The 24245-nt window shown below is 44.8% G+C and overlaps 1 protein-coding gene and 1 long non-coding RNA gene across 10 annotated transcripts in view; one reads left to right on the forward strand and one right to left on the reverse strand.

The window, feature by feature from the left end:
• On the reverse strand, positions 1-23384 carry LOC149365318 (uncharacterized). 7 transcript variants are annotated; one of them, XR_016282619.1, is made up of 6 exons: positions 22544-23036; positions 17125-17197; positions 12007-12095; positions 5316-5463; positions 3753-3908; positions 1-1899 (listed from the first exon to the last, which is right to left on the reverse strand). XR_016282619.1 is itself a non-coding variant. In XM_089541918.1 (5 exons), the coding sequence occupies exons 1-3, from the start codon at positions 22703-22705 to the stop codon at positions 12092-12094; spliced, it is 258 nt and encodes an 85-aa protein (XP_089398044.1). In that variant the 5' UTR covers positions 22706-23077; the 3' UTR covers positions 1-3908; positions 5316-5463; positions 12007-12091. The 7 variants fall into 7 exon arrangements, 4 of the variants coding, with proteins under 4 accessions (XP_089398044.1, XP_089398042.1, XP_089398043.1 ...); XR_016282620.1 differs by lacking the exon at positions 22544-23036 and adding an exon at positions 23343-23384 and having other exon boundaries at positions 1-3908; XR_016282621.1 differs by lacking the exon at positions 22544-23036 and adding an exon at positions 20690-22513 and having other exon boundaries at positions 1-3908.
• LOC149365319 (uncharacterized) overlaps positions 23158-24245 on the forward strand; it is a 23775-nt gene continuing 22687 nt past the window's right edge. For all 3 annotated transcript variants that reach the window (XR_016282622.1, XR_016282624.1, XR_016282623.1), the window contains exon 1: positions 23158-23887. This is a non-coding gene — a long non-coding RNA (uncharacterized LOC149365319). The remainder of the gene's footprint in view (positions 23888-24245) is intronic.

Here is a 24245-nt window from a genome sequence, read left to right on the forward strand (position 1 = left end):
TTTGTTAATGTCTGTCTTTATTGTGACATTACAAGATTTCATCGTTCCCTTTTTTTTTCACGAATATCTTGCTTATCTGATGTCCACAAGCAACCACAAATATCCGTTGGACGTCCGAGCTTAATCCTAAGGTCATGCACCAAGATTGGACGTAGGAGCACAATCCGGTTTTGGTTATCCTTATTTGTAGGTCTTTCGGAGTCATGGACAGTGTCCACTTTTGTATTTACTGTAAGTAAAGTAAAGGAAGTAAAGAAAGCCTTAGCAGCAATCCAAAGGGGGAAAGCAGCTGATGAGGATCAGATAACAGCAGATTTGTTGAACGGAGGAGAGATTGTGCTCGAAAAACTAGCCACCCTGTACACGCAATGCCTTGTGACCTCAAGCGTACCTAGAGCTTGGAAAAACGCTAACATTATCTTAATTCATAAGAAAGAAGACGTCAAAGACTTGTAGAATTACAGACCGTTCAGCTTATTGTCTGTTGCCTACAAGGTATTTACTAACGTAATCGCTAATAGAGTAGGACAACCTTAGACTTCAATCAACCAAATGATCAGGCAGGCTTTCGTAAAGGATACTCGACAATAGACCATATTCACACTATCAATCAGGTGAGAGAGAAATGCGCAGAATATAACTAATCCTGATATATAGTGTTCATTGATTATGATAAAGCATTCGACTCAGTAGAAAACTCAGCGGTCATGCAGGCAGTGTGGAATTGGGGCGTAGAAGAGTGTTATGTTAAAATATTGGAAGATATTTATAACGATTGCATAGCTACCATAGTTCTCAATAAAGTCAGCATTCAAATTCAAATCAGGAAAAGTGTCAGGCAGGGAGACACGATCTCACCTATGCTATTCACTGCCTGTTTACAGGGGGTATTCCGTGGCCTGAAATGGGAACAGTTGGGGATAGGAGTTAATGGAGAATACCTATGTAATCTGCAATTCGCTGATGACATTGCCTTGCTAAGTCACTCAGGACATGAACTGCAAAACCAAAGTAATGTTCAACAGTCTAGCAAGAGAACAGCAGTTCACAGTTGGTGGTGAGGTGCTGGAAGTAGTAAGGATATGTCTGTTTAGGGCAAGTAGTGACAGCTGATCCAGATCATGAGAGGGAAATAACTAGAAGAATAAGAATGGGGTGGAGTGTATATGGCAGGTTCTCTCAGATCATGAATGGCAGTTTACCAATATCTCTCAAGAGAAAAGTATACAACGGCTGGTACTCGCCTATGGGGCAGAAATGCGGAGGCTAAAAAAGAGGGTTCAGCTAAAGTTAAGGACAACGCAGCGAGCTATGGAAAGAAAAACAATAGACCTGTGCAACGTTAAGAGATCGAAGCCGGCGGAGTGGGGGAGGGAACAAACGCGGATTAATGACATCTTAATCGAAATCAAGAGGAAGAAGTGGGCTTGGGCAGGGCATGTAATTCGAAGGCACGATAACCGCTGGTCCTTAAAGGTAACAGAGTGGATTCCAAGAGAAGGCAAGCATATCAGAGGGCGGCAGAAAGTTAGGTGGGCGAATGAGATTAAAAAGTTTGCGGAGATATGGTGGCCGCAGCTGGCAAAGGACAGGGTTAATTGAAAGTGACATCACTGAAGGCAGTGGTTCTGCACTTTCATCCATCATGCGGCTTTTCCATACGCTAAACAGTCCTATCAACGTCAAAAGTTCACCCACAAGGGCACCTTTAGTCTCAAGACGATAGTGCTTGGCGTCACCACGAACCCTTAGCCCCTACACTGAAGCTGTCATCCGCACCATGGCAAAAGGCTTCAAGGTGAAGGGTAAAAACCAATAATGATGGCAGTCGGGGCCATGGTCAAGCTCCAGCCGTCGGGCTCCTTGTCTGTTTACCAGTCAGGGGGCTTCGGGACTTTCCTGAAAATAAGATAGTGAAACACAGGCAACATTTTAGGAACTGTCAGCATACCGATACTGGATGGTACTTCTTCTAAAAAACCTGATCGGTCCCTGAAAAGGAACCGCACCGAAGAAAGCTTCACTAGTACCCGACCTGACTGTGACCACTTTTCTCATTTTCTTGTTATGCACTCTCGGGTTTCTGGTTTCGAGTTTCTGGTATCGCTAGAATCCTCGAGAAAATGATAGGAAAAAGTACAAAGCAAAAAAAATTCATCTGGTGACCTTCTTATTGAAGCGTCCCAGAAAGATCACTCTGACATCCTTCTCAGGCAAAAGCAGTTTGCTCGCCTACTGGTAAGCATGACCACCCATCATCATCATCATCAGCCTAACTACACACACTGCAGGGCAAAGGCCATGTCTCCCACGTCTTTTTACCTGTTCTTTGCCAGCTGCGACCACGTCATCCCAGCAAACCTCTTAATCTCATCCTTCCACCTGACTTTCTGCCACCCCCTGCTAGGAATCCACTCTGTCTTAAGGACAAGTGGTTATCTTGCCTTTGCATTACATGCCATGCCCAAGCCCATTTCTTCCTTTTGATTTTGACTAAGATGTACAACACGGCACAAGGTGTAATATCAAGCAAGATCTGATACGAGAAACAGAGTCTGGTCGCCTGGAAGGCTTCCAAGATTAAGATTAAGGTGTCATTGCCCTTCACCGCAAGGCGGAACAGGGATGAGGTGTTGACGCCCCATAACGTCCTATCATTTGAACGGTCCTGTCTACCAGATGCTCTGAAAGCAGAGTTCATCCGGTGTAAAGCTCGTCCCTACATTCCAAACCAGAGAAGATGCTTCAACTGCCAAAAGTGTGGAGACGGATCCAAAACATGCAGCAGACAACTCGCCTGTGTGAAGTGTGGCCCCCAAGGGCACCCAACTGTTAACTGCAGTGCCGATGAAGCAGAGCGTCCCAACCATCATGGGCCACTCACTGCATACTCATGGACATGTCAGGCATCTCAGAAGGAGAACAAAGTAATTCAGATCAAGGTAACAGAAAACCTAACATCCTCTGAAGCTTGGAAGAAGCTCTCGCTTCTCTCTGGAAGACCCTACGCTGGCACAGCATGCCGAGGGGCCGGGTAGCGTCTTGTCATGGTAGGCACGCAATACAGCATTGCTGATGCGCACCCATCTTGGCCTCCCAATGTGCAGGCTTTGGCTGCACCAACATTCCGTATCCCAGGGCTCAACTTTTCACAGCCCTCTCAGAAAGCACAGTCAAGCGAGAGGGAGTCTCCCCCTCTTGACAAATCCAAGTCTACTTACGCGTCTCGAGAGGAAGCAGTGGACGTGACATCAGGATTCTGAGCATCGGAGACACTGAGGGAGTCCCCCCAAAAAAGGTGGAGTTTCCTAGACTGCCTTAAACCGAAAAGACATCTACCAATCAAGCCACCTGATAAAGGCGGTGATATCTAAATAACTCCCACTAGTCTTGAGCATCCGCAGGGACATCCCTGCACAGGGATGATGGTGAGCAACACGTCACCATGCGTCAACTTGCTTTCTCCTGGGGAAAAGGAGATCCTGGTGGTTGAGTCACAGTTCTGAGCATTTGGGCTTTTAAGGCCCCTCGGTGGAGGCAACACACTACTTTGGCCTCAGCTCCAAGTAGACAGCACCTGTGGCCTGATTCGACCGGGGGAAATTAGCAGGTGCCTTTTCCTGTCCTCCGCTCCATCTTTTAACTTTCCTCTCTCCTACTCCCTTCTTGGCAGCTAGGGTTAAACTTGTGTGGCGAACCGCCCTGCTTTCCATCATATTTGGTTATAGTTACAGTGTACAACAGGTGCGTACTGGGCTTTCTTCTAAGCTCTTGTCCCATCCCCTTGTTGGACTCCATGGTGGGCGGCTGGCATCGTGGCCGAACAACATATCCATTTGATGACTTCCAATTCCTTAAAAACTGATAGCTCTGACAACAGGAGGCGAACCGAAGTCTCGGCAGATTTCCTGCAAAGAACAAAAAAAACTTTTGCTAAACATAACGTGATACATTCCGAAGGCTAAGAAAAACCAGACAGAATCTTGTACCCTTTCAGAGTATCAAAATATTTGGCAGATTCTCTGTGTTTAAAGTATGAAGTAAGCAAAATAGCCAGTGCAGTCCTGCTACTCGAACTAGAAAATGAACCTCAGCAAGGAAAGCCTTCGAACATTCAGTCCATTAGGGATGTCTCTGCTACTGCATATACGAGGGGGTACCCAAAAGAAACCGGACTAAATTTTTTGGTCGGCAAAGCTTCTGTGGTACCGCGTTTTGCCACTAGGAGCGCATAGAACGAACATTCCAGAGTCAGTAAGCCGAGTGCCGTCGTTGAAGGAGGTCAGACTAGTTTAGGCAGAGTTTTAGAGTGACGACTGTTTTGTGTCAGTGTCGTTTTTGCAATGGCTGATTTTCGTGAAAAGCGTGCGCCGGTGAAATTCTGATTTTTTCTCGGAAAAAGTTGAATGGAAACTCTTGAAATATTAAGAAAGACGTACGAGGACGATGCTATGGGGACAACTCAAGTGTTCCTGAATCGAATCCTGAATCAAAGAAACAATCATGCCAATGGAAAACTTCAAATTCACCTCGCCTCAAGAAAGCTCGTCAGGTGAAACCAAACCTCAAAACAATGCTGATTTGTTTTTTCGACGTGAGAGGAGTCGTCCATTGAGAATTTGTTCCGCAGGGTCAGACAGTTAGCCAGGCTTTCTACTTGGATGTTTTGAAAAGATTGGGCAACAGTGTGCGGTGGAAGCGGCCAGATTTGTGGCGGTCGGGTGACTGGTTTTTCCATCATGGCAATGCCCCTGCTTACACAGCCCTGTCTCTACGACAATTTTGGACCAAAAATGGCATGACCCCTATTCCTCAACCCTCATACTCTCCCGACCTTGCCCCGTGCTACTTTCTTTGTTTCCTAGAATGAAATAATAGGTGAATGGAAAGCGTTTCGCTGATGTTGCTGAGGTGGAGAAAAAAACGACGGCGGCACTGTCAAGCATCACAAAAGATGAATTTAAACAATGTTTTGAAAAATGGAATGAAAGATTCGACAAGCGTATCATTACAAGTGGGGAATACTTTGAAGGAGGTTGAAGGTCTGTGCTTAAAATGTGAACAAATAAGTTCAAACAAAAATAAGTCCGGTTTCTTTTGGGTACCCCCTCGTAGGTCGCCAAATATCGTCCGTGGCGTAATTTCTGACTCTGACTTACTCCATATCACTGAAAAGGAATTTTTGGATGGTCTTGTTGACCAAAATGTGGTAAATGTTCAAATAAAAATCAGAATAGATGACAAAGAATTCGACAAAGCCCCTGATCCTCACATTCTATGCAAGCACACTACCCGAAACAATAGAAGTACAATACCTGAAAATTCAAGTCCGTCCGTGTATAACAAACCCTCACAGATGCTTTAACCGTACACCCGCAGGCTCCATGCGGCAGTCAAGAGTCTCTAGTGAGGCAATGGATGCAACACACAACTTGTCCCCGCTGCAGCAATGGCGCAGCTCTCCTGAATGAAAAAGAAAAGCCAGGACCCCCATAACAGGACCCTTAAAACCAGGAACAATTTTTTAACTGCCACCTCCCCTGCCAAAACTTGTCCAACATAATGTTCCTAATTAGTTGAAACTGTCAGGGACTTTTAAAATCTACAGTGATGTGACAGATCTTTTAAACTTGCTTTCTCCTGTGGCTTTATGGCTACAGGAAACTAACCTAGATTCTAAACATACAAACATTTTAAAAAAGTATGAAGTGTTTCAGTGCAGCCGAGAGGGAGTAGGCTGTCTGGAGGTGCTACTATTGTCATGCAGTCTGGTGTTGCAACTCGTGAAATCAAATAAAAAACCAAATATGAAGCTGTTGCAGCCACTGTTGTCTATTTTAAAACCGTCACAATGTGTTCCACATATCTCAAGCCACATCTAACCGACACCTCACGACTTAGAAACACTTCTAGAACAGCTACCAGAGCCATATCATTTAGTTGGGGATTTTAACGCGCACTCCTCTCTTTGGGGAAGTGAAGAAACTAGCACTAGAGGGCGCATTTTAGAAGATTTTATTCTGTGCAATAATGTGTGTCTACTGAATTCAGGAAAGCACTACTGCTCCCCAAGCACTGGAAAAATGAGCTGTTTAGAATTATCGTTTAGTTCACCGTCTGTTTTTACTGATTTTAAATGGGATGTTTTGGATAACCCACGCAGAAATCATCATTTGCCAATCATTATTAGCCTGTCATCCTCTTCGTCAATCATCCCGAGCAAACCTCACTGTTGGAAGTTACACTTGGCTGACTGGGCAGTGTTCCATGAAAATTGCAGTCTGTAGAAACTGCTTTTGGATGCCCTCAGTTGTTGACGAACTTAATGAAATGTTCACAACCTGTACAATTAATGCTGCACGCCTATCTATTCCTTAAACCTCAAGCGTGGTGCGCCGCCGCGGTGGCTCAGTGGTTACGGTGCTCGGCTGCTGACCCAAAAGACGCGGGTTCGATCCCGGCCGCGGCGGCTAGAATTTCTTTGGAGGAGAAATTCTAGAGGCCCGTGTACTGTGCGATGTCAGTGCACGTTAAAGAACCCCAGGTGGTCGAAATTTCCGGAGCCCTTCACCACGGCGTCTCTCATAGCCTCAGTCGCTGTGGGACGTTAGACCCTCATAAACCAAATCAAGCGCGGTGCGACAAAATCATAAGGTGTGGTATTTACAAGAATGTAAACAAGCCAAGCGCTGAAAAAACATCACGGCAAAACTATATATCTATAAGCAGTTCAGTCACATCGAAGAAAATGTGGGAGCAAGTCCACAATATAAATGGCAGATACTCCTTCTTCATAATCCCTTTTCTAACAGCCCCAGGTACACAAACAAATATTGAAGAACAAGCAGACATACTAGCGAAACATTTTCCCACAATTTCCAGTTCTACACATTGCACAGTCATTTTTAAAGTACAGAAACACAGCCGAAAAACAAAGCCTTCCAACAAGTGCCACTTCTCACCAGCCATAGAATAACTTAATTGCACTCAAGGAAATCCATAAAGTGCTCTTGGCCGGTAAACAGACAGCATCCAGACCTGATGAAATATGTTACAAGATACTGGCACACCTTTCCGAAGCTTCAGTAAGCCCTTTTACAATTTTTCACCAAAATAAGGGAACTGGGAAAAATACCAGAGGCCTGGAGAAAAAGCAGTTATTATGCCATGAAGCCTGGAAAGCCACCAACCTCCGGTAGAAGCTACAGACCCATAACACTCACAAGTTGCTTTGCCAAATCTTTCAAAAGTGTATTATTAGGTTAATGTTTATCCTCTAATGCCTTGAACTTCTTGACATTCATCAATGTGGATTTAAAAAAGGATGTTCCACAATTAACCATCTCGTCTGCCTTGAAAACTATGTACAAGAAGCATTCATACACAAGCAAACATTATCTGGCAGTATTTTTTCACATGGAAAAGGCTTACGACACTACCTGAAGGCTTGGGATTCTCCACGACCTAGCAGACGTAGGTATCCATGGAAGGATGCTGAACTGTTTGAAAGACTTTCTTTCTGACTGTTCGTTTCATGTATGGCGGGTTAAACACTTTCTAAAATATTGGTTCAGGAGATTGGGGTACCGCTGTGAAGTATTCTAAGTATCACATTCTTTATAGTAAAAATGAATTCCAATGTCCATCATTTATTCCATATATTTTGATGACCTTCGAATAGCATGCACATCCTCCAGCCTGTCAACCTGCGAGGAATGGATACAACTGACTTTAAACAGATTAACACCTTGGGCAGGCAGAAACCGGTTTAAGTTCTCCCCATAAAATACAGTAGCAGTTCTTTTCTCGCTCAAAAGAGGCTTGCAGAACGACCCCACCCTGCACCTAAATGAAACCATGCTACCAATAAAACAAGGACATAAATTAGGCATAACAGTCTATACAAAACTCACATTCCTGCCCTACATAAACACACTGAAAAGGAAAGTCTCCCAATCTCTAAACATACTCACAGTGCTCTCAAGGAAGCATTGGAGGTCTGATAGAACATGTCTTCTGCACATTCCTCCTACGCAGAAACAACGGGACCCTCACTTGAAATCATAGGGGCCTCTTTAACTTGTGCATATGTCTCTAAAGAAAGATCTCTACCATGTGCTATCCAGTTGTAATGACATATCCCTCTAGAATAATATTCACCAACAAACTTCAAGCTATCCAGCTATTAGTATTGCGATTTGAAGAGATATGTCAGGATCTTAATATACAGGACACATTACCTGGTGTTGCACAAAAGCGAGACCCGCTACCTTCATGGTACAATTTTCCTGGAATTTCTGATTTCATCTTTAAACAGTTCTACAAAAAACAGACTCCACAACAACATATCATACAAGAATTTCTTGCACTTGGGGAAATATATGCTGGCTTCACAGATTTTTATGCTGATGCTTTGAACATTGTCAGCACAGCGGTATAAGGAAACTGGGAGGAATCAGCATGACTACCACAGTGTGCATCTGTTTTCAGTGCCGAATGTAAGTCAATTTGTATAGCTTTGGAAAAAATAGTAGACGAGAACGTTACGAACAGTGTTATTTACACAGACTCCCTAAGTGTGCTTGCAGGCCTTCACTTAAGAAATACAATCACTCTGCTACTTGGTGACATCATACACAACATACTAACAGCCACACTCAAGGACAAAACAGAAAACTCTGCTAGGTGCCGAGTCATGCCGAAATCAAAGGCAACGAGAGCAGCAAGAAAGCAGATGTGTGTGCTGCTCAAGCTCGTGACAAGGAAATGAAGAAAGTAAATGTGCCCTTTAACAACTGCAGGGACTTAGTACTATGTAAATTAAGGAAAAAATGGCAAATGCCCTAAAAGAACAAAGTAAATAACAAACTACACTTTGTAAAGCCAGTTTTAGGTGAATGTAAGTCGTGTGCACCATGAGCGTTTCAAGGAAGTGATTCTCTGCCGTCTCCGAATAGGTCACATGCACTCATGTATAACTTCCTGCTAACAAAACAAAACAAAACAAATCTGTTCGCGAAGAATGCAGAGATGAACCTTCAGTTAACCACATTGTATTCTTTGTGCAAAAGTGGATAAACAAAGGAAAAAGTACTTTATTTAATTTTATAGCTGATACATTCCTTTTCATCTAACACTGCTTTTAGGAGATAATGCAGCTGTTGATATTTTTAACTTTTTAAGAGAAGCAGGATTTCTTGAGAAGCTTTAAATTCTGACCAACTGCTTTGCTAATGTACTGGTTAACCTCAGCAATAGTGGAAAAACTTATGTCCGGGGGGTCTGTAATGAATGAAGGCTTTGAAGGGGCTGCGACGGGGGGAGGCGCTGTAGGACCTGAAAAACTCAGATAAGAGGATTAGTCAGCGTGGTACAGGGAAATGAGAAGAAGGCAACCAACATAGGCTGGCACTGGAAGGCGGGGCATTTCCAAGGAAGGACAAGGCAGGGAGGGGGGGAATGGATCGAGTTCAGAGAAAACCAAAAAGGTGGGGCGGAGGGGGTAACAGGAATGTCATGGTTTCCGAGAACTGATAGTAGGGGATTAGGAGAAAAAAAAAAAAAGAGGTGGGGGTGAGTCACAGGGAGACGGTGAGAAGGCCGGAAATGTGGTGGAAGATATGACGTGGGAAGGGTGCAAAGAGCGATAGTATACTCGGAAGTACTTGTATTTGGCCGTGTTGGTTCATAACTTTTCAGGAGGACACAGGGGCGCAACAAAAGACTCGGACATAGAAGCAGACAGGGACAAGCCCTTGTCCCTGTCTACCTCCACGCCCGTGCCCCCCATCCCACCCCTGTGTCCTCCTGAAAAGATAATATACTTATGCGAGGTTCTAGGAAATGGTCTGAGCACGTGCAAGACATTTGTTAATTTAGAATTATGCTAACCCTGGAATGTACCTGAGAGATTCCAGGTTTCCTCTAGACATGTTAATCCCTGTTGGTTGCAGTGTTTTAAATTTGTGGATTAGGAATGCTTCTCTGTATTTTCTGTCCCTAGTCGATTTGAAGCCTGACTGAAGAATGAACAATTTGAGTTCGTCGAATTTGTGATGGCGTTGATTAAAATGGGTCGACACTGCCTTCTGTTCATTCCGTGTTGTGTCAGCCCGGTGCCCGTTTAATCTGGCACTCATTGTTTGCCCGGTTTCCCCGATATATTGTTTCTGGCAGAAGGAGCACTGGAGCATGTAGATAATATTGGACGATGTGCAGTCAAAACTAGTCTTTATATCGAAACCGAAATCGTTTGCCGTACTTTTAACCGTAGTGTATCGTAGAATATCGTGAAATATCGTGCACAGAAGACCCATTCGATGGCTTTACATTGTACTCTCTAAACAGAAAGAAGCAAAAACTTCTTAATGTCCTTAAAGTCCTCTCTGCGAAACGTGTGGTGATGGACTCACAGTAAACCGCAATGTAATTTCATGTACAAATTGTGAACAACGTAGAAAAAATTGTTAGAAAATTCTACATTGATTGCATCCTATTACGCCCCATGTTGCTTTTAGCTGATCAAACACTTATTGATTTTTTTTAAGTATTTTCAAGTTTCTTACAGAAGCCAGTATTACAAACAAACTATAGGTATCTCCTTTAATGCAAGATATTCTAACCCAGTGTTTGGCGCACCATAGGCTTTGTTGCTTTCGCACTATAAAGCCCCATAGCTAGCACTCTATGCCCAAATAGGCGCAGTCGTGCTTACAGTGCACAGAGTAGCTGCGGCTGCTTTATGATACCCAATTGTCTTTTGTTAGAAATCAGAAACTGATTTTTTTGTATATGTGTTGTGTTGGGTTTAATGGTGCATAAGCGACTAAGGCTATCATGCGCTTTTTTGTATATCATAAGGGTCTAGGAGAAAAGCGGACAAGCGTAATAATAAACAATCCTTGGTGGATCGTTTGAATGTGCTATAGGATTTTGTGGTGGTATACCAAACGACTGACACATGAAAGTTTGTATGCCAACACAGAATGTATGCTACTGAACACTCTAAACAGAACGAAGTAAAAAGGGAGGGAGCTGCTTTCAAGCGCACTTTTCCCTAGGTGCCATGTCGTACATAGTGAAGGTGCTGACCAACCAGCTAGGAAAATGTCTCCGTTCATTGTTTCTAAATCTCTGACTAATGCTCTGGGCCTTGGCTACAGAGTGACTGAGCTAGCCAGTGGTGACCTACTCCTCAAAGTACGAGACAACAATACTCGAAACTCCCAACCACAGTGTCCTCTGGAGACATTCCGGTGCGGTGACTACTTATCGATCAATAAACATAACGAAAGGCATAATACCTGAACACGATTCCCTGAATCTTTCTGAAGAAGAGAGGTTGGAGGGTGTCAAAGACGAGAGCGTATCAAAATTCTAAAAGACGACAAGGAAACACCGACAAATCACATAGCCAGGACAGCAGCTTGGGCATGTTGGTTATTCATTCTTGATGGATTCTTGATGGAACAGCGCAAAACATCGGGACAAGAGACAAGCGCTGACTTACAACTGGTTTTTATTTCGAAGAAACATTGCTTCTTATACCTTCTTCACCCTCTCAAAAAGCACATGCGTCGCAACCATATCGTTCAAGCGTCCACAAATAATCACAGATATTTATTTGTTGATATTTGCTGCTTTGACTAAGAAAGAATTTGACATGTTAAAAATGTGATTATTTGTCTTATGCTTTTTTGTGGACGCTTGAACGATATGGTTGCGACGCATGTGCTTTTTGAGAGGGTGAAGAAGGTATAAGAAGCAATGTTTCTTCGAAATAAAAACCAGTTGTAAGTCAGCGCTTGTCTCTTGTCCCGATGTTTTGCGCTGTTTCATCAAGAAATCACATAGTCTCCACCTTTGCCTCAAAGCCAACTCCCCAGATCCACAGAAGTAGGGTATCTTAGAATAACTGCAAGGCCATACATTCCAAATCCCAGACGATGCTTCAAGTGTCAGAAATTCAGCCATGGCTCTCAGAGCTGTCATGGCCGCCAAACGTACGCGAAATGTTGATCATGAATCCGTGGTCTGTAACACTGCACCACTGTGCATGAACTGTGAAAGGGACCACCTCGTGTAGTCGAAGTCACCTGGAAGAGATGGAAAGAAAAAACAATGAGGACGAAGGAAAACGCAAGAAGCCCTAAAATGACTCTCTTCACTTTCCAGTTCACAGCAAAAACAAATTTCGCCAATGTGGTACGCAGGGTTGGCACACCACACTGGGCTCTGGCCACCCCCACCACTGGCAGACGTAGCGAAGGCTGCCTTGCCGCCTCTGAGAAATGGCCCGCTGGCCCCTCAGGCTTGCCCCAGTTGGGAGAAGCCTGCAAACCGTACACCCGCGAGCCTCTAGTTAGGTGATGGACACGACATAGAAGTTGCCCCCGCTGCAGCGGCGGCACAGCTCCCTTGAGGATAAAAGAACAGAGAAGACCCCAGTAACGGCACCCCTAAAACCATTATCTTAAATTTTAAACTGCACTGCCAGAAATCATCAAACATGGCATTCCTTATACAGTGGAACTGCTGAGGACTACTAAATAACTATAGTGACATAAAACAGCTTTTAAATATACTGTCCCTGGTGGCTCTATGCTCACAGGAAACCAACATAGGTCCTAAACAAGAAAACATTTTATGAAAGTATGTATTTCAGTGTGACCAAGAGCAAGGGAGGAAACTCTCTGGAGGTGTTGGTATTGTCATCCAGACTGGTGTTGCAACCTGAGAAATCAAACTGAACATCAAATATGAGGATGTTGCAGTCCCCGTCCTTCAGTTTAAAAATATCACACCATGTAATATGTACAGGATGTTTCACCTAACACTTTTTTCATAGGGTTTTTGAGTTAGAAGAGCATTTTTTTCGGCATAGCATTGTTAGCAGTGTAGTACTTCTGAATGAAGCTAAGGCATGCGAACTAGCAGTGGGGTAAATTAATACTGAACAGTGAAAACTATTCCTGTTATGCTCCTTAACTACTGAGAGGTGTCGAGCCCACCGTAAACTATATCCATATCAGTTTTTAGAATTTCGAAAACTCAGTTACTCTTGGTGCTCTGACCCAACAGATTTCGGCTATTTTGGCGAGTTATGTGCACTCAGGGTGTTGCTTTTCCTGCAGGCTGCTTGAGAGCGCATGTGTTTTGCCGCAATGCAGCCAAAGTTTAATGGGCCGCAGTGCCGAGGGTAACCGCCTTTGTGAAATTTTAGAAATTGATATGGACATTACTTATGGTGGGCTACACGCTTCTCAGTAATTAAGGAGCCTAAAAGTAATAGTTAAGAAGTTAACTATTAGTTCATTATTAGTTCACCAGCCTACTAGTTAGCACGTCTTAGCTGTATTCTGATGTGCTACACTGCTGACAATGAAGTGCTTTTCTAACTCAAAAAGCCTATTTTTAAAAAATGTGTAAAGTGTTAAGTTAGGTGAAACACCCCGTATATCTTGAGCCACACCTAACAGTAACACTTCGTGACTTAGAAACCCGTTTTAAAAGGACAGCTGGCAGAGCCGTACCTAATAGTTGGGGAACTGTACACAGTGATGGAATTAAGAGGTTGTGTGTTAGAAGATTTCATTCTAAGTAATAATGTCTGCCTCCAAAATACAGGCAAAACACAAACTGCTCTCCGAGCACAGGGAAAACGAGCCCCATAGATTTTTTTTAGTTCACCCTCTGTTTTTAGTAATTTTAAACGGGATGTCATCGACAACCCATAGGGCAGCGATCACCTCTCTGCACTAATCAGCATAAGATCTGTACCAAAAGTCATCGCTGACTGGGCATTGTTCAGCAATGACCACCCGGGCTCAAGCCTTTCGAGGAATTTTATTAATGAAAATGGAGCACCTCAAGGAAGTATTTTAATCCCAACAGTCTAAATTGTAAAAATGAATTCTAATAGGAAAATAATCAAAAGGCCCATCTTCAGATCCCCCACTGCACAAGAGCGAAAGCAAATTAGCTGTAAAAAAATGAGCAAAAATTTCTACGTCCTATTTAAAAAGAAAAAGAAAGTTTTGCGATCAATAAACATATTCAAAGGCCTTTAATAAAAACACTGGGGTTCTGACAGGGCAAGCCTTATACAAATATCATATGCTATGCAACCATAGCCTAGGCATGATTGTACCACAGAGCGATAAATTTGTAGAATCGCTCTATGGTACGATCATGCTTAGACTATGGTTGCACAGTGTATGGTTCAGCAAAGCATGCTCACATGCTCATACATTCTAAAAATGCATTCTCAACCGTTACCCTATAGTTACAAAGTGCCCATCTACTGTTTAAAAAAAAACCCGCACACTACCGTACCACTGCTCTTGTGATTTGAAGAGATGTTCCAGAATCTCAGTGCAATTGACACGTTATCTGGCATAGCACAAACTGCACAGCAACATGCCATACAAGAATCCCTTTACCCTGTTCTCATTAACGCAGAGCAGAAAATGTTAATAGTTGTAATTTTTGCCCACATATGTACTTCAAGAACCTCTCTTCTCGAACATATTTACCAACGTGACGGTGCAGGGAGTGGCAGATGAAAGGAGATAGTCTCTTCCCTGCAGTTTCACACAAGCAGGGACATGAGTATAATAGGACGCCATTGGCTGGTAGTGGGTTCTTTGAAAGGAAAAGCTGCTTCGTTTTTGAGTTGTGTCGGACTATAGCGTGAATCAAGTACAGAAATGCCAAGAATGTATAAGTATAGCTTTCATTGATTATGAGAAAGTGTTTGACTCAGTGGAAAACTCAGCAGTCATGCCGGCATTCCAAAATCAGGGTGTAGAAGAGTTATGTGAAAATACTGGAGGATGTCTACAATGATTGCACAGCTACCATAATCCTCCAAAGAGTCAGCAATAAAATTTCAAAAAAAAGGTGTCAGGCACAGAGACATGATCTTGCCAATGCTATACGCCACCTGTTTACAGGAGGTTTTCCAAGGCCGGGTTTGGGAACAGCTGGATAAGAGGTAATGGAGAATGCATAAGCAATCTGCAATTTGCTGATAGCATTGCCTTGCTACGTCATGCACGAGACGAACTGCAAAGCATGATCAATGAGGTAGGTAGTGCAGAATGATGGGTAGAAAAAATAGCATGCAGAAAACCAAAGTAATGTTCAACAGCCTAGCAAGGGGACAGCAGTTCGCAGTTGATAGCGAGGTGCTGTAAGAAGTAAGAGAATATGGGTATTTAGGGCAGGGAGTGACCGCTGATCCGGATCATAAGAAAGAAATAACTAGAAGAATAAGAATGGGATGAAGCCCATATGGCAGGTTCTCTCAGATGATGAATGGTAGATTACCGAGATCCCTCAAGAGAAAAGTATACAACAACTGTATCTTACCGATGCTCACCTATGGGGCTTAAATGCAGAGGGTAATGAAGCGGGGTCAGCTTAAATTAAGGAAAACACAGCGAGCTATGGAAAGAAAAATTATAGGTGTAACGTTAGACCGGAAGCGGCTTAGTGGATGAAGGAACAAACATGAGTTAATGACATCCTCGTCAAAATCAAGAACTGGGCTTGGGCAGGGCACATAATCTGAAGGCAAGATAACTGCTGCTTCCTAAGGGTAACGGATTGGATTGCAAAAGAAGGCAAGCATAGCAGGGGGCTCTCTGTTCCAGGCTGAGATTGACTATTTTGATGCAGCTACTTAGATGGAAGATAAACCGAAGTGTAATGCCCTCGTCTACCCGCGCATGCGCTCGCGATTTGATGGCTCTGACTCAACCCTTGGTTTTTTTTTTGTCAATTTTTTTGTCTCACGATCCTTCGGCTTATAAAAAGGTGTGGCTTTCACCGAATAAATTCAGTTGACAGTTAGCGCTTGTGTGTGTGTTTCCTCTCTTTTTTGTCCGTGTCTTTGTTTGCGCTATAATATTTTTAATTCAATATGAACTACCAACTCGCCCAACAGGAAGTTTTAATGGAGATTAAGAAGTTGGCAGAGATGCGGTGGCCGCAGCTGGCAAAGGATGGGGTTAATTGGACAGGCCTTTGCCCTGGAGTGGGTGTAGTCGGGCTGATGATGATGACAGCGTGAAATCGCAGGCTGCAGCAGTTTGAATAGGAAGTAACCACGGCATCTTGAAAATCGGTCGTTGCCATTGGCTGGAGGGCCTCATTCAAAGGGCATCTACCACTTTGTAAGAGACTATAGAAATATTCATATTTAGCAGTCCATTGACTTGCTCAAAAAGAACGTAGAAAGGGAAAGGCAAGTACAAAAAATTTCATCGCCACCCAGTAGATAGAATTGTGTTTGGTAAGCATCCGCATGACGTATGTCCGTGCATATGTGTTGAAATCATTCAATGAAGAATGTGCTACCCTAGCACTAATGGGAGAACTGTTTACTGTACCATGTGTAGTTATAGTGCCGTCGAGATATGGTAGGTGGCATTGGTGAATGGAGCGTCTGTCATGCGCAGGGTGTTGTCTTTATCCGGGAGTTCGTGTCGGTGTCTGAATACGAGTGTGACGAAGTCTTATTTGGCTCCAGTTGCTTGGCTGTCTTGCTGGATGCGTAGACGAAGCAGCTGCCATTGCTCAGTGTCAAGGCTGATTATTAAGGTAGAGGTGTGAAGGTCAGGTGAACAGACTGCATGTACGTGTATTTGCAGTGATTGGGGGACAGTGATTGGGAGACTGTAAACTGATGTCTTTCACTGTGTGTGTGGAGCGGTGTGTTCGAGGTTACCAGTCGTGGCTTGCTAAGGATTGCTGTATCTTGCGGTTATCGTAGCAATCAGTGCGGTTTCTGTTCGGAGGTTTGCACTGTCGCAGTGGGCATTATGCATCGGTGGTGCATGCATTGAAATGGTTCAGCTCCCATTAGTAGTCGGTAGGAGAGTAGCTTGAAGGAATAGCTGATGAGATGACATATGAAGGAAAGTGCTACTTATTGGCATCATAATGGTAACTAAATTTTCTAACCCCTTACCGAATTCTGTGTGAGATGACATACCATCCGGATGCCAGAAAAAAGCGTCCTCACATCAAACAATGGCGGAGTTTATTCTTTACCATGAATATACTGCGTAAAAGCATGCGAGAAGTGCCAAAAAAAGGAAGGGATAATTAATGACAAACCTGCATGGACAGACTTTGGTCGCAGAGGTCTGCTGCAGTCTCCTCCTGTTTTCGGATGCTAAGATCCAACGTCCTGAAATAGAGAAAAGCATGCCTGAAAACGCAGTATAGCACAGCAGCAGCATAGATACAGAGTACTGTGAAACACATGGAATGCACACCAATCAATTTCCGTCCACAATGCATGAGCAGCGCTGCTTATGGGTGCGATCACGGTATGACATATAGGGATGGGGGAGAGTGGTTGGAACAAATTTCGCAGGACTATTACAAATTCGTAATGTACCAAAGTTTGCTTCATGATGATCATCATTATCAGCCAGACTACGCCCACTGCAGGGCAATGGCTGCTGCCATGTCTGCATCTCATCTGGCCACATCACTTTCTGCCGCCATTTGCTACACTTTACCTTTAAGGAACAGCCGTGTTCATATCACCGAGATTCTGCTATCCCCACTGTTCTAGTATCAGAGAGTATGTGTTCCAAGAACTACAGATTTGAAGTGCCTCCAAGGTTCCCGCACATGAATGGCGGAACTTTCTTGACGGTTTCGACAGCTTACAGGTGGCATGAAATATTGTGAGAGTTGCATAGCAGTCTCGCACTTCTGTAGCTAGCCATAGCGGTGGGACCCCATACCTCTTTACTGCCTATGGATACATCTGCGCTATTTAAAACTGAACGCGTCAGAATCCGGCAAAGCAAAATCTTTATAATATGTTGGACCATGCTGCTACTGCTCAGTGTTTCGACCTGCACAGCCCTGCACTCATTTGCCCTTCTTAGCTTTCCGAACTCTGCTAACTCTTTCAGTACTTACTTACTGGTTCCACTTTCCTACCACTATCACATCTATTCGCAAAGAATAATGAGCATCTGGCTTCTCCTCACAGCTTGCAGGTGTAGATGTGAAGGTCTAGAAGAAAAATAATGATATTATTGTTGTGAACATACCACAGGGCACATTCTGAAGCGTTCCTTGATGCCTCATGTGGAATTCTGCACACTTTTCGCTTTCCACTCGCGAAATCCAAAATGTCTAGCCACAGAAAGAAAGCTCTGTACCCCATAACTTCTGTCACTGTCAGTTTCCTTCGTCTTCTTAGAGCAGCAGCGCAGCAGTTCAATTACGCCTTCCATCCACCGAACTGTATCTGCACGCCTGCTACAACGGTACTGAATAGCTGACGAGATTCCACCATATTTATTTACTGTAACGACCATGGGGAAGTACAGTCGTCAAAAGCAGGAGAACTACATGGCCACTCAGGAAGCTCCTACACTGTCTAGAGATCTGAAACATGGCGCAACCTTTGTTTCCAACTCTGTCTCTATATGGCCAGTTTTATTCACATCCTGAACTATATCCAGATTCGTAGTTGTTCCTATGGACATGTAGGTACACTGATGGCGCAAGATGGCAGCGGCACTGTCCTCTGGGATGCGTGTGGCGGTGTTACTTATGCTGCTGCGTTCTTCTCATTCTTCGGGCATCACGGCCGCCTGTGATGACTTTTGTATCGGAAGACTCAACTTCACGTGGCTTGTACTGCTGCTGTGGCAAGCACGGCCACTCTCCTTCTTCTATGGTGTGCTTCTGAGGACTGTGCAGGGTGGAGTAGCGGCTGCAGCATCATGGTTGGCATGGTAACGATGCATACGCAATGTCGTCTTTTACAGGCACCGCGAAATATGCTTCTACTAGCCTAGCCTACAGTAGCTTTCGCGACAAAATTTTTTGAGATTGCTGCAGCGACCATGAGCTTCTGTTGTGCGCCTAGGCACCTAATTTTTCAGAATTCCCTTTGGGACGTCACTTTGTCACGCGACTTCGATATGACATCATCACCTATCATACTTGTTATCATCAGAAAGCTCATTTGCCTGAATGCATTATTTGTTAATTGTCATTAACTAATTAACAACATAATCTCATCAATCTTCATCATGACATATTACACACACACACAGTCTCTCATTCAACATTGAGTGGTGCACAGAGATAAAGTGGCCTCTCAACATAGTTGTTCTCATTGAGATAGTGGGTGTGGAAAGGCTGTAACCAGTGCAACGAATTCTAGATGGTATTCTGGTGCATAGCGAAGGTGGCAAAAATAAGAAAGACGAATGCATAGTACTAGCCTCGGCAGCTCAGTGGAGTTCGAACACAGCCAAGGCGGCCGCATTCGATGGAGGTGAAATGCAAAGGCGCCCGCGTGCTATGCGTTGTCAGTGCACATTAAAGATCCTCAGGTGGTCGAAATTGTTCTGGAGCACTTCACCTCTATCGCTCAGGCTTTCGTCCCTTCTCGTATGGCATGGTTAGAGTGTCCACCGAAATGCGCGACAAATAATTCCAGGATCGCATGCTGAAGGAGAGCCAGAGTTCTTTTTCACACGTTTGCAAACTCCAAGTAGCTTCACCTGCTTGGAGCTGTCAAGAATGATGTAGGTAGTCTTTTGCCAAAGTAATGCTAAGAGATTAGGGCCCCTATGCAAGAGCAGCAGCCACACTGCAGGGTTCAGAATTGGCCCCCATGGGTTTTATACTTGTGACAAAGACTGTACGGTCACAGGACATGTAGGCACAATGATGGCACCACCACTGTCCTGTGGGACGCGTGTTGGTGTTACTTCGCCAGCGAAGGAGGGCCTGCTATTTTTTTTTATATCCATATCAATCGGCACGCTGACCTCTGAAAGACCCCATTTGCAGATCTTAGAAGTTTTTTAAGAGTTGTACGTGGGGTCTTTCGGATCATGTCGAGTGTGTGTACTTGAAGCAGCCTACCCATACCACCACTGCAGAAAAAAAAAAGAAAGAAATGAACACAGCTACCCTCCACACAAACAGCCATGGCAGTAGCAACGGGCATCCGCCCTTTTGGGATACCCGGGGGACAGCGAGAAGAAGAGCTGTGCGCAACGCACAAAACCTCCCCTTGTCCACCACGTTCCGCGGCCGAGTGTACGCCGGGCAGGGTCAGTTGCCCGGAGTGTCACGTGTTCGACCCTCAGTGTCCACAGGTAGATCCGCGGTATCGGTTCGGCGCTAGACACGGGACGATGTAGCGCCTTGTGCTCTGTTTGCAGGAATACTTTTATCGCTTTGGCTGCGGAAGTTTTTCGAGGGTCTAAAGAAAATTTATTCACATAACAAGTAGCACAGAAATTGTTATATGAGGTTTAACCTCCGAAAGCGACTCAGGCTATGAGGGACGCTGTAATGGAGGGCTGAGATATCTTTGGCCACCAGGGGCTTTTTAACGTGCACTGTCATCGCACAGTACACGAGCCACAAGCATGTCGCCTCCATCGAAATGCAACCGCCGTCTTTCGGGTAAGCAGCCGAGCACCATTGCCACTGAACCACCGAGGTGGCTAAGGCTGTCTGCTGATCTTTTGACATATTCCGTGAAAAATTCTTCCGTTTTTCTCAATTGGCGCTTTCGATCGTCCTGCGGATTTGACAAGGGCGGGTGTCAACGTCCCGCTGCCTACTCGCCCGTGGCGGATGGGGGAATGCACGCGTTAGCGCGCTACAGGCTACTACTCTCTCTCACCGGAAACCTCGACCGGCCGTCTGGGTGGAACTTCGGAAGCCGGTGAGTGGGCACTTCACAACTTGTTTTCGCAGAGTGTTGTTGTATCGAAGGAAAACCAGGACTTGCTGTGAAGAAGGGGAGTAGGAGAAATGTTGAAATCTTCCCTTGAGCGGTCAGGAGACTCAGAGTTCCGCTGCTGGTAACACTCGGTGCAAAGAGGAGGTGCCCAAGTTGAACGACTTCCACGGAGAAGCCCAGTTACAACTTTACTGTAGCCTTCCCAACAAACACAAAACCTCTTCAGAAACTCCAAAAAAGGAATGTCCCAGTCCTAGAGGCAAGACATAGAAACACAAGAAAAAAGGCAGTGCTCCCACAAAAAATAATTAATGCATCTTGGTCCCAGAAAGGCAACTGGGTATAACGTTTTGGGACGAATGGTTTTCAACAAGAAATAAAAATTGACAGCTCGCTCTCTTTTCTCTCTCCCTCGCGCCACAAGCTGCGGTCACCAGCTTTCACGTCTTCTAGCGTTTTCCAAGCTTGCGCCCGACTTCAACATTATGTGGTGGTCCCTCCAGGCGTCTCCGACTCTCGGCACCCCTCGCTGCGCCGCTGTCTAGCAGAAGTGCAGTAATGACCTCCCGTCGCTCGCCCGGACGCCATTTTGCGCGCGCGGCAGTTCTTGCTCTCGTCACTGCGCCAACTGGGCTGTCGTGAACCTCGTAGCTAAGGATTCACGGAAGTTTTCCCGCGCACCTCGGCGGCGCGTTCGTTGCAACAGGTGACTCCTCGCAAGCACCCTGCATTCCTCAGCGCCTCCGACGACTGCAGCGTGGCCGTTAAGGACCTTCGGAGACCCACCACTCTCTTTCTGCGAGTGCCTATGGATTAGCCTGCTCTACCTACTTCGCGTGGTTATATTGACTCTCTCCCACTGGATTAATCGTGCCTTGATCTCGACTCCGAAGCTGGACTGTGCCGCATGCGCGGTCTGCCGCACCATGGATGCAGCGCGCCTCCGCACGTACTGCCTGAGCAGGTTCACCTTCACCTGCTCCAAGCAGTCTTATCCCCACTTAGTCACAAGAAAATAAAACTCCCAGGATAGTTACGAGGGTGTAACGCGTATGTATGAGCGCTCGCTGTGCTGTGAGAAGGTGCAGCACAGAAGCCTGCGTTTAATTTATGATTTCAGCTGTTGCAGCCTTGTATTACATCCCTGGGCTTCCGTAGGCCCCTTGCGCACTGTTTTGGTAACACGTCGCTGAAGCTTGCTCCGAGTCTCTAAGCGGGAGGGGGGTTTCAACTTGAAGAAAATGCGTGACCTGAAACTGCGGCGTACGCCCATTTCGTCTTTTCTGTTGTCACCCAAGTTGCTCTTTACATACGTTTGCTTTTGTAGCCCTTAGAATGCTCGTTTAAGGTGCATCAACTTTCAGCCTGTATTCTGTTTTACTTGCTTCATATTGCAGATTTCCCAGGGCTGGAGAAAAAAGTGGCCATCATTAAATGCATGGCGCCGTAGTGTTATGTACACTGTGCATACGTGTGCTGTTTATATTCATTCAGATTTGCGCCGTTGAACGTAAGTTTTGTTCGGCACGGACTTTCAATTCGGTCTGTATTGTTTTTCTTTGACTGAAACATGAATGCATGTTGATTGTGGTGGTGTATGATGCGGTCGCCGGCATGGACGACAGGATGCAATTCATGCGAAGAGCACAGCTAGTGAAGTGAGATTACTTCTGTATGGCGCTGCTATGTGTGCAAAATGCTAGGACACTGCACGTAAACGGATAAGTGCAGAACGGCCGAGCCATACAGACGAGTGTAAAGTTGGAGTACACCACCTGTAACGTAAGTATGCACCTGAAATGTGGCACATATGTGGGCTTGGAAGCCTGCAGGCTGCATGAAGGTTTCGGGGCTTTCCATGGGACGCAGAACTTTGAGCACCTCCTGTGGGAAGTCCAGATGGGTGATCTTGAGGAGGTTTCCTTGAACAGTTGAAACCAGCCAGGCATGAGTCATCGCGGAAAACAACCTCAGGAAGGTGGCAATGGGCACGGCTGGGATGAAATGTGGATCAAAGCTGAAGCAAGTAATAGCTTTGGTTCCACGTTGTAAGCCCTGTGTCTACAGTAAGAAACAACGTTATTTTGAATGCTGCTGCAAGAATATGTTTTTTTTATTTTTATGTGTTGTAGGTGAGCTTGACGAACTGTTCACTGTAATAAAAACCTGCGAAGTCTTGTCTTGACTGAACAGAGCATCGGGAGGAGCTCAAGGAAACCCAGCGAGGGGTGAGTGAGTAAGTAATGCCCCTATTAAGTGCACCTTGGCATCCCGAGTGACACGTTGGGCTACGCGGTGCGAAAGAAAATGAGCGGAATTTCTGAAAATAGTGGTATAACACGTAAAATAAAGTTGTAAGTGTTTGTACCATTGGAACCGCTGGCGACGAGGCTGCGCACCTTCCCGCGAGTGAGTGAGTAATACCCCTGTCAAGCGGGCAAGTTAAGTGCACTTCGCTGTAAGTACACTTTGCCGCATCTAAACGACGCAAGTGGAGTGTCACTCGCGGGAAAGTGCACTCCGCCGGGAATGCGTTGCCTCGACGCCAGCGGTTCCAATGGTACACAATTTATAGTGGAGAAAAAGTACTTACAACCGCCGCCATCTTGTTTGTTGTCGAAATTCTGGATAGTCTTGGCTTTTCTTCTATTTTCACTTGTTGTCATCGTTAAAAATAGTTGAACCTGGCTTTATTTGCGCTTTATTGTCTTTTTTTTCTTTTCCATCGTCCTGTTCAGAAATTCCGCTCATTTTCTGTCGCAATTATTTGTTTACTAGGAGTGCACTTTGCTTTCCCGTTTAGCACCGTGTAGCCCAAAGTGTCACTCGGGATGCCAAAGCGCACTTAACTTGCCCGCTTGACAGGGGCATAACCAAGCAAGCGAGTGAGTAAGTTGGTTGATTTGGTTTCTGCGGTTTAACGTCCCAAAGCGACTGAGGCTATGAGAGACGCCGTAGTGGAGGGCTCCGGAAATTTGACCACCTGGGGTTCTTTAACGTGGACTGGCATCGCACAGTGCACGGGCCTCGAATTTCTCCTCCAAAGACATTCAACCGCCGCGGCCGATATCGAACCCGCGACTGTCGGGCCAGCAGCCGAGCACCACAGCCACTGAGCGGCCGCGGCGGGGCGAATAAGTAAGTAAGTAAGTAAGTAAGTAAGTAAGTAAGTAAGTAAGTAAGTAAGTAAGTAAGTAAGTAAGTAAGTAAGTAAGTAAGTAAGTAAGTAAGTAAGTAAGTAAGTAAGTAAGTAAGTAAGTAAGTAAGTAAGTAAGTAAGTAAGTAAGTAAGTAAGTAAGTAAGTAAGTAAGTAAGTAAGTAAGTAAGTAAGTAAGTAAGTAAGTAAGTAAGTAAGTAAGTAAGTAAGTAAGTAAGTAAGTAAGTAAGTAAGTAAGTAAGTAAGTAAGTAAGTAAGTAAGTAAGTAAGTAAGTAAGTAAGTAAGTAAGTAAGTAAGTAAGTAAGTAAGTAAGTAAGTAAGTAAGTAAGTAAGTAAGT

This window comes from Amblyomma mixtum, chromosome 1 (genome assembly GCF_055824585.1).
Source record: "Amblyomma mixtum isolate Tamu chromosome 1, ASM5582458v1, whole genome shotgun sequence".
In the NCBI taxonomy this organism is placed as follows: Eukaryota; Metazoa; Arthropoda; class Arachnida; order Ixodida; family Ixodidae; genus Amblyomma; species Amblyomma mixtum.

Bases quoted from the DNA above. Each gene is read 5' to 3' on its own strand.
- LOC149365318 (XM_089541914.1), bottom strand. From the start codon at position 22,705: ATGACTCATGCCTGGCTGGTTTCAACTGTTCAAGGAAACCTCCTCAAG. The intron at 17,198-22,524 runs GTGGTGTACTCC...TCTCTATTTCAG, and splicing joins GGTGCATACTTACGTTACAG to GACGTTGGATCTTAGCATCC. The intron at 12,333-17,124 runs GTTTGTCATTAA...TACGGTTTGCAG, and splicing joins ACCAAAGTCTGTCCATGCAG to GCTTCTCCCAACTGGGGCAA.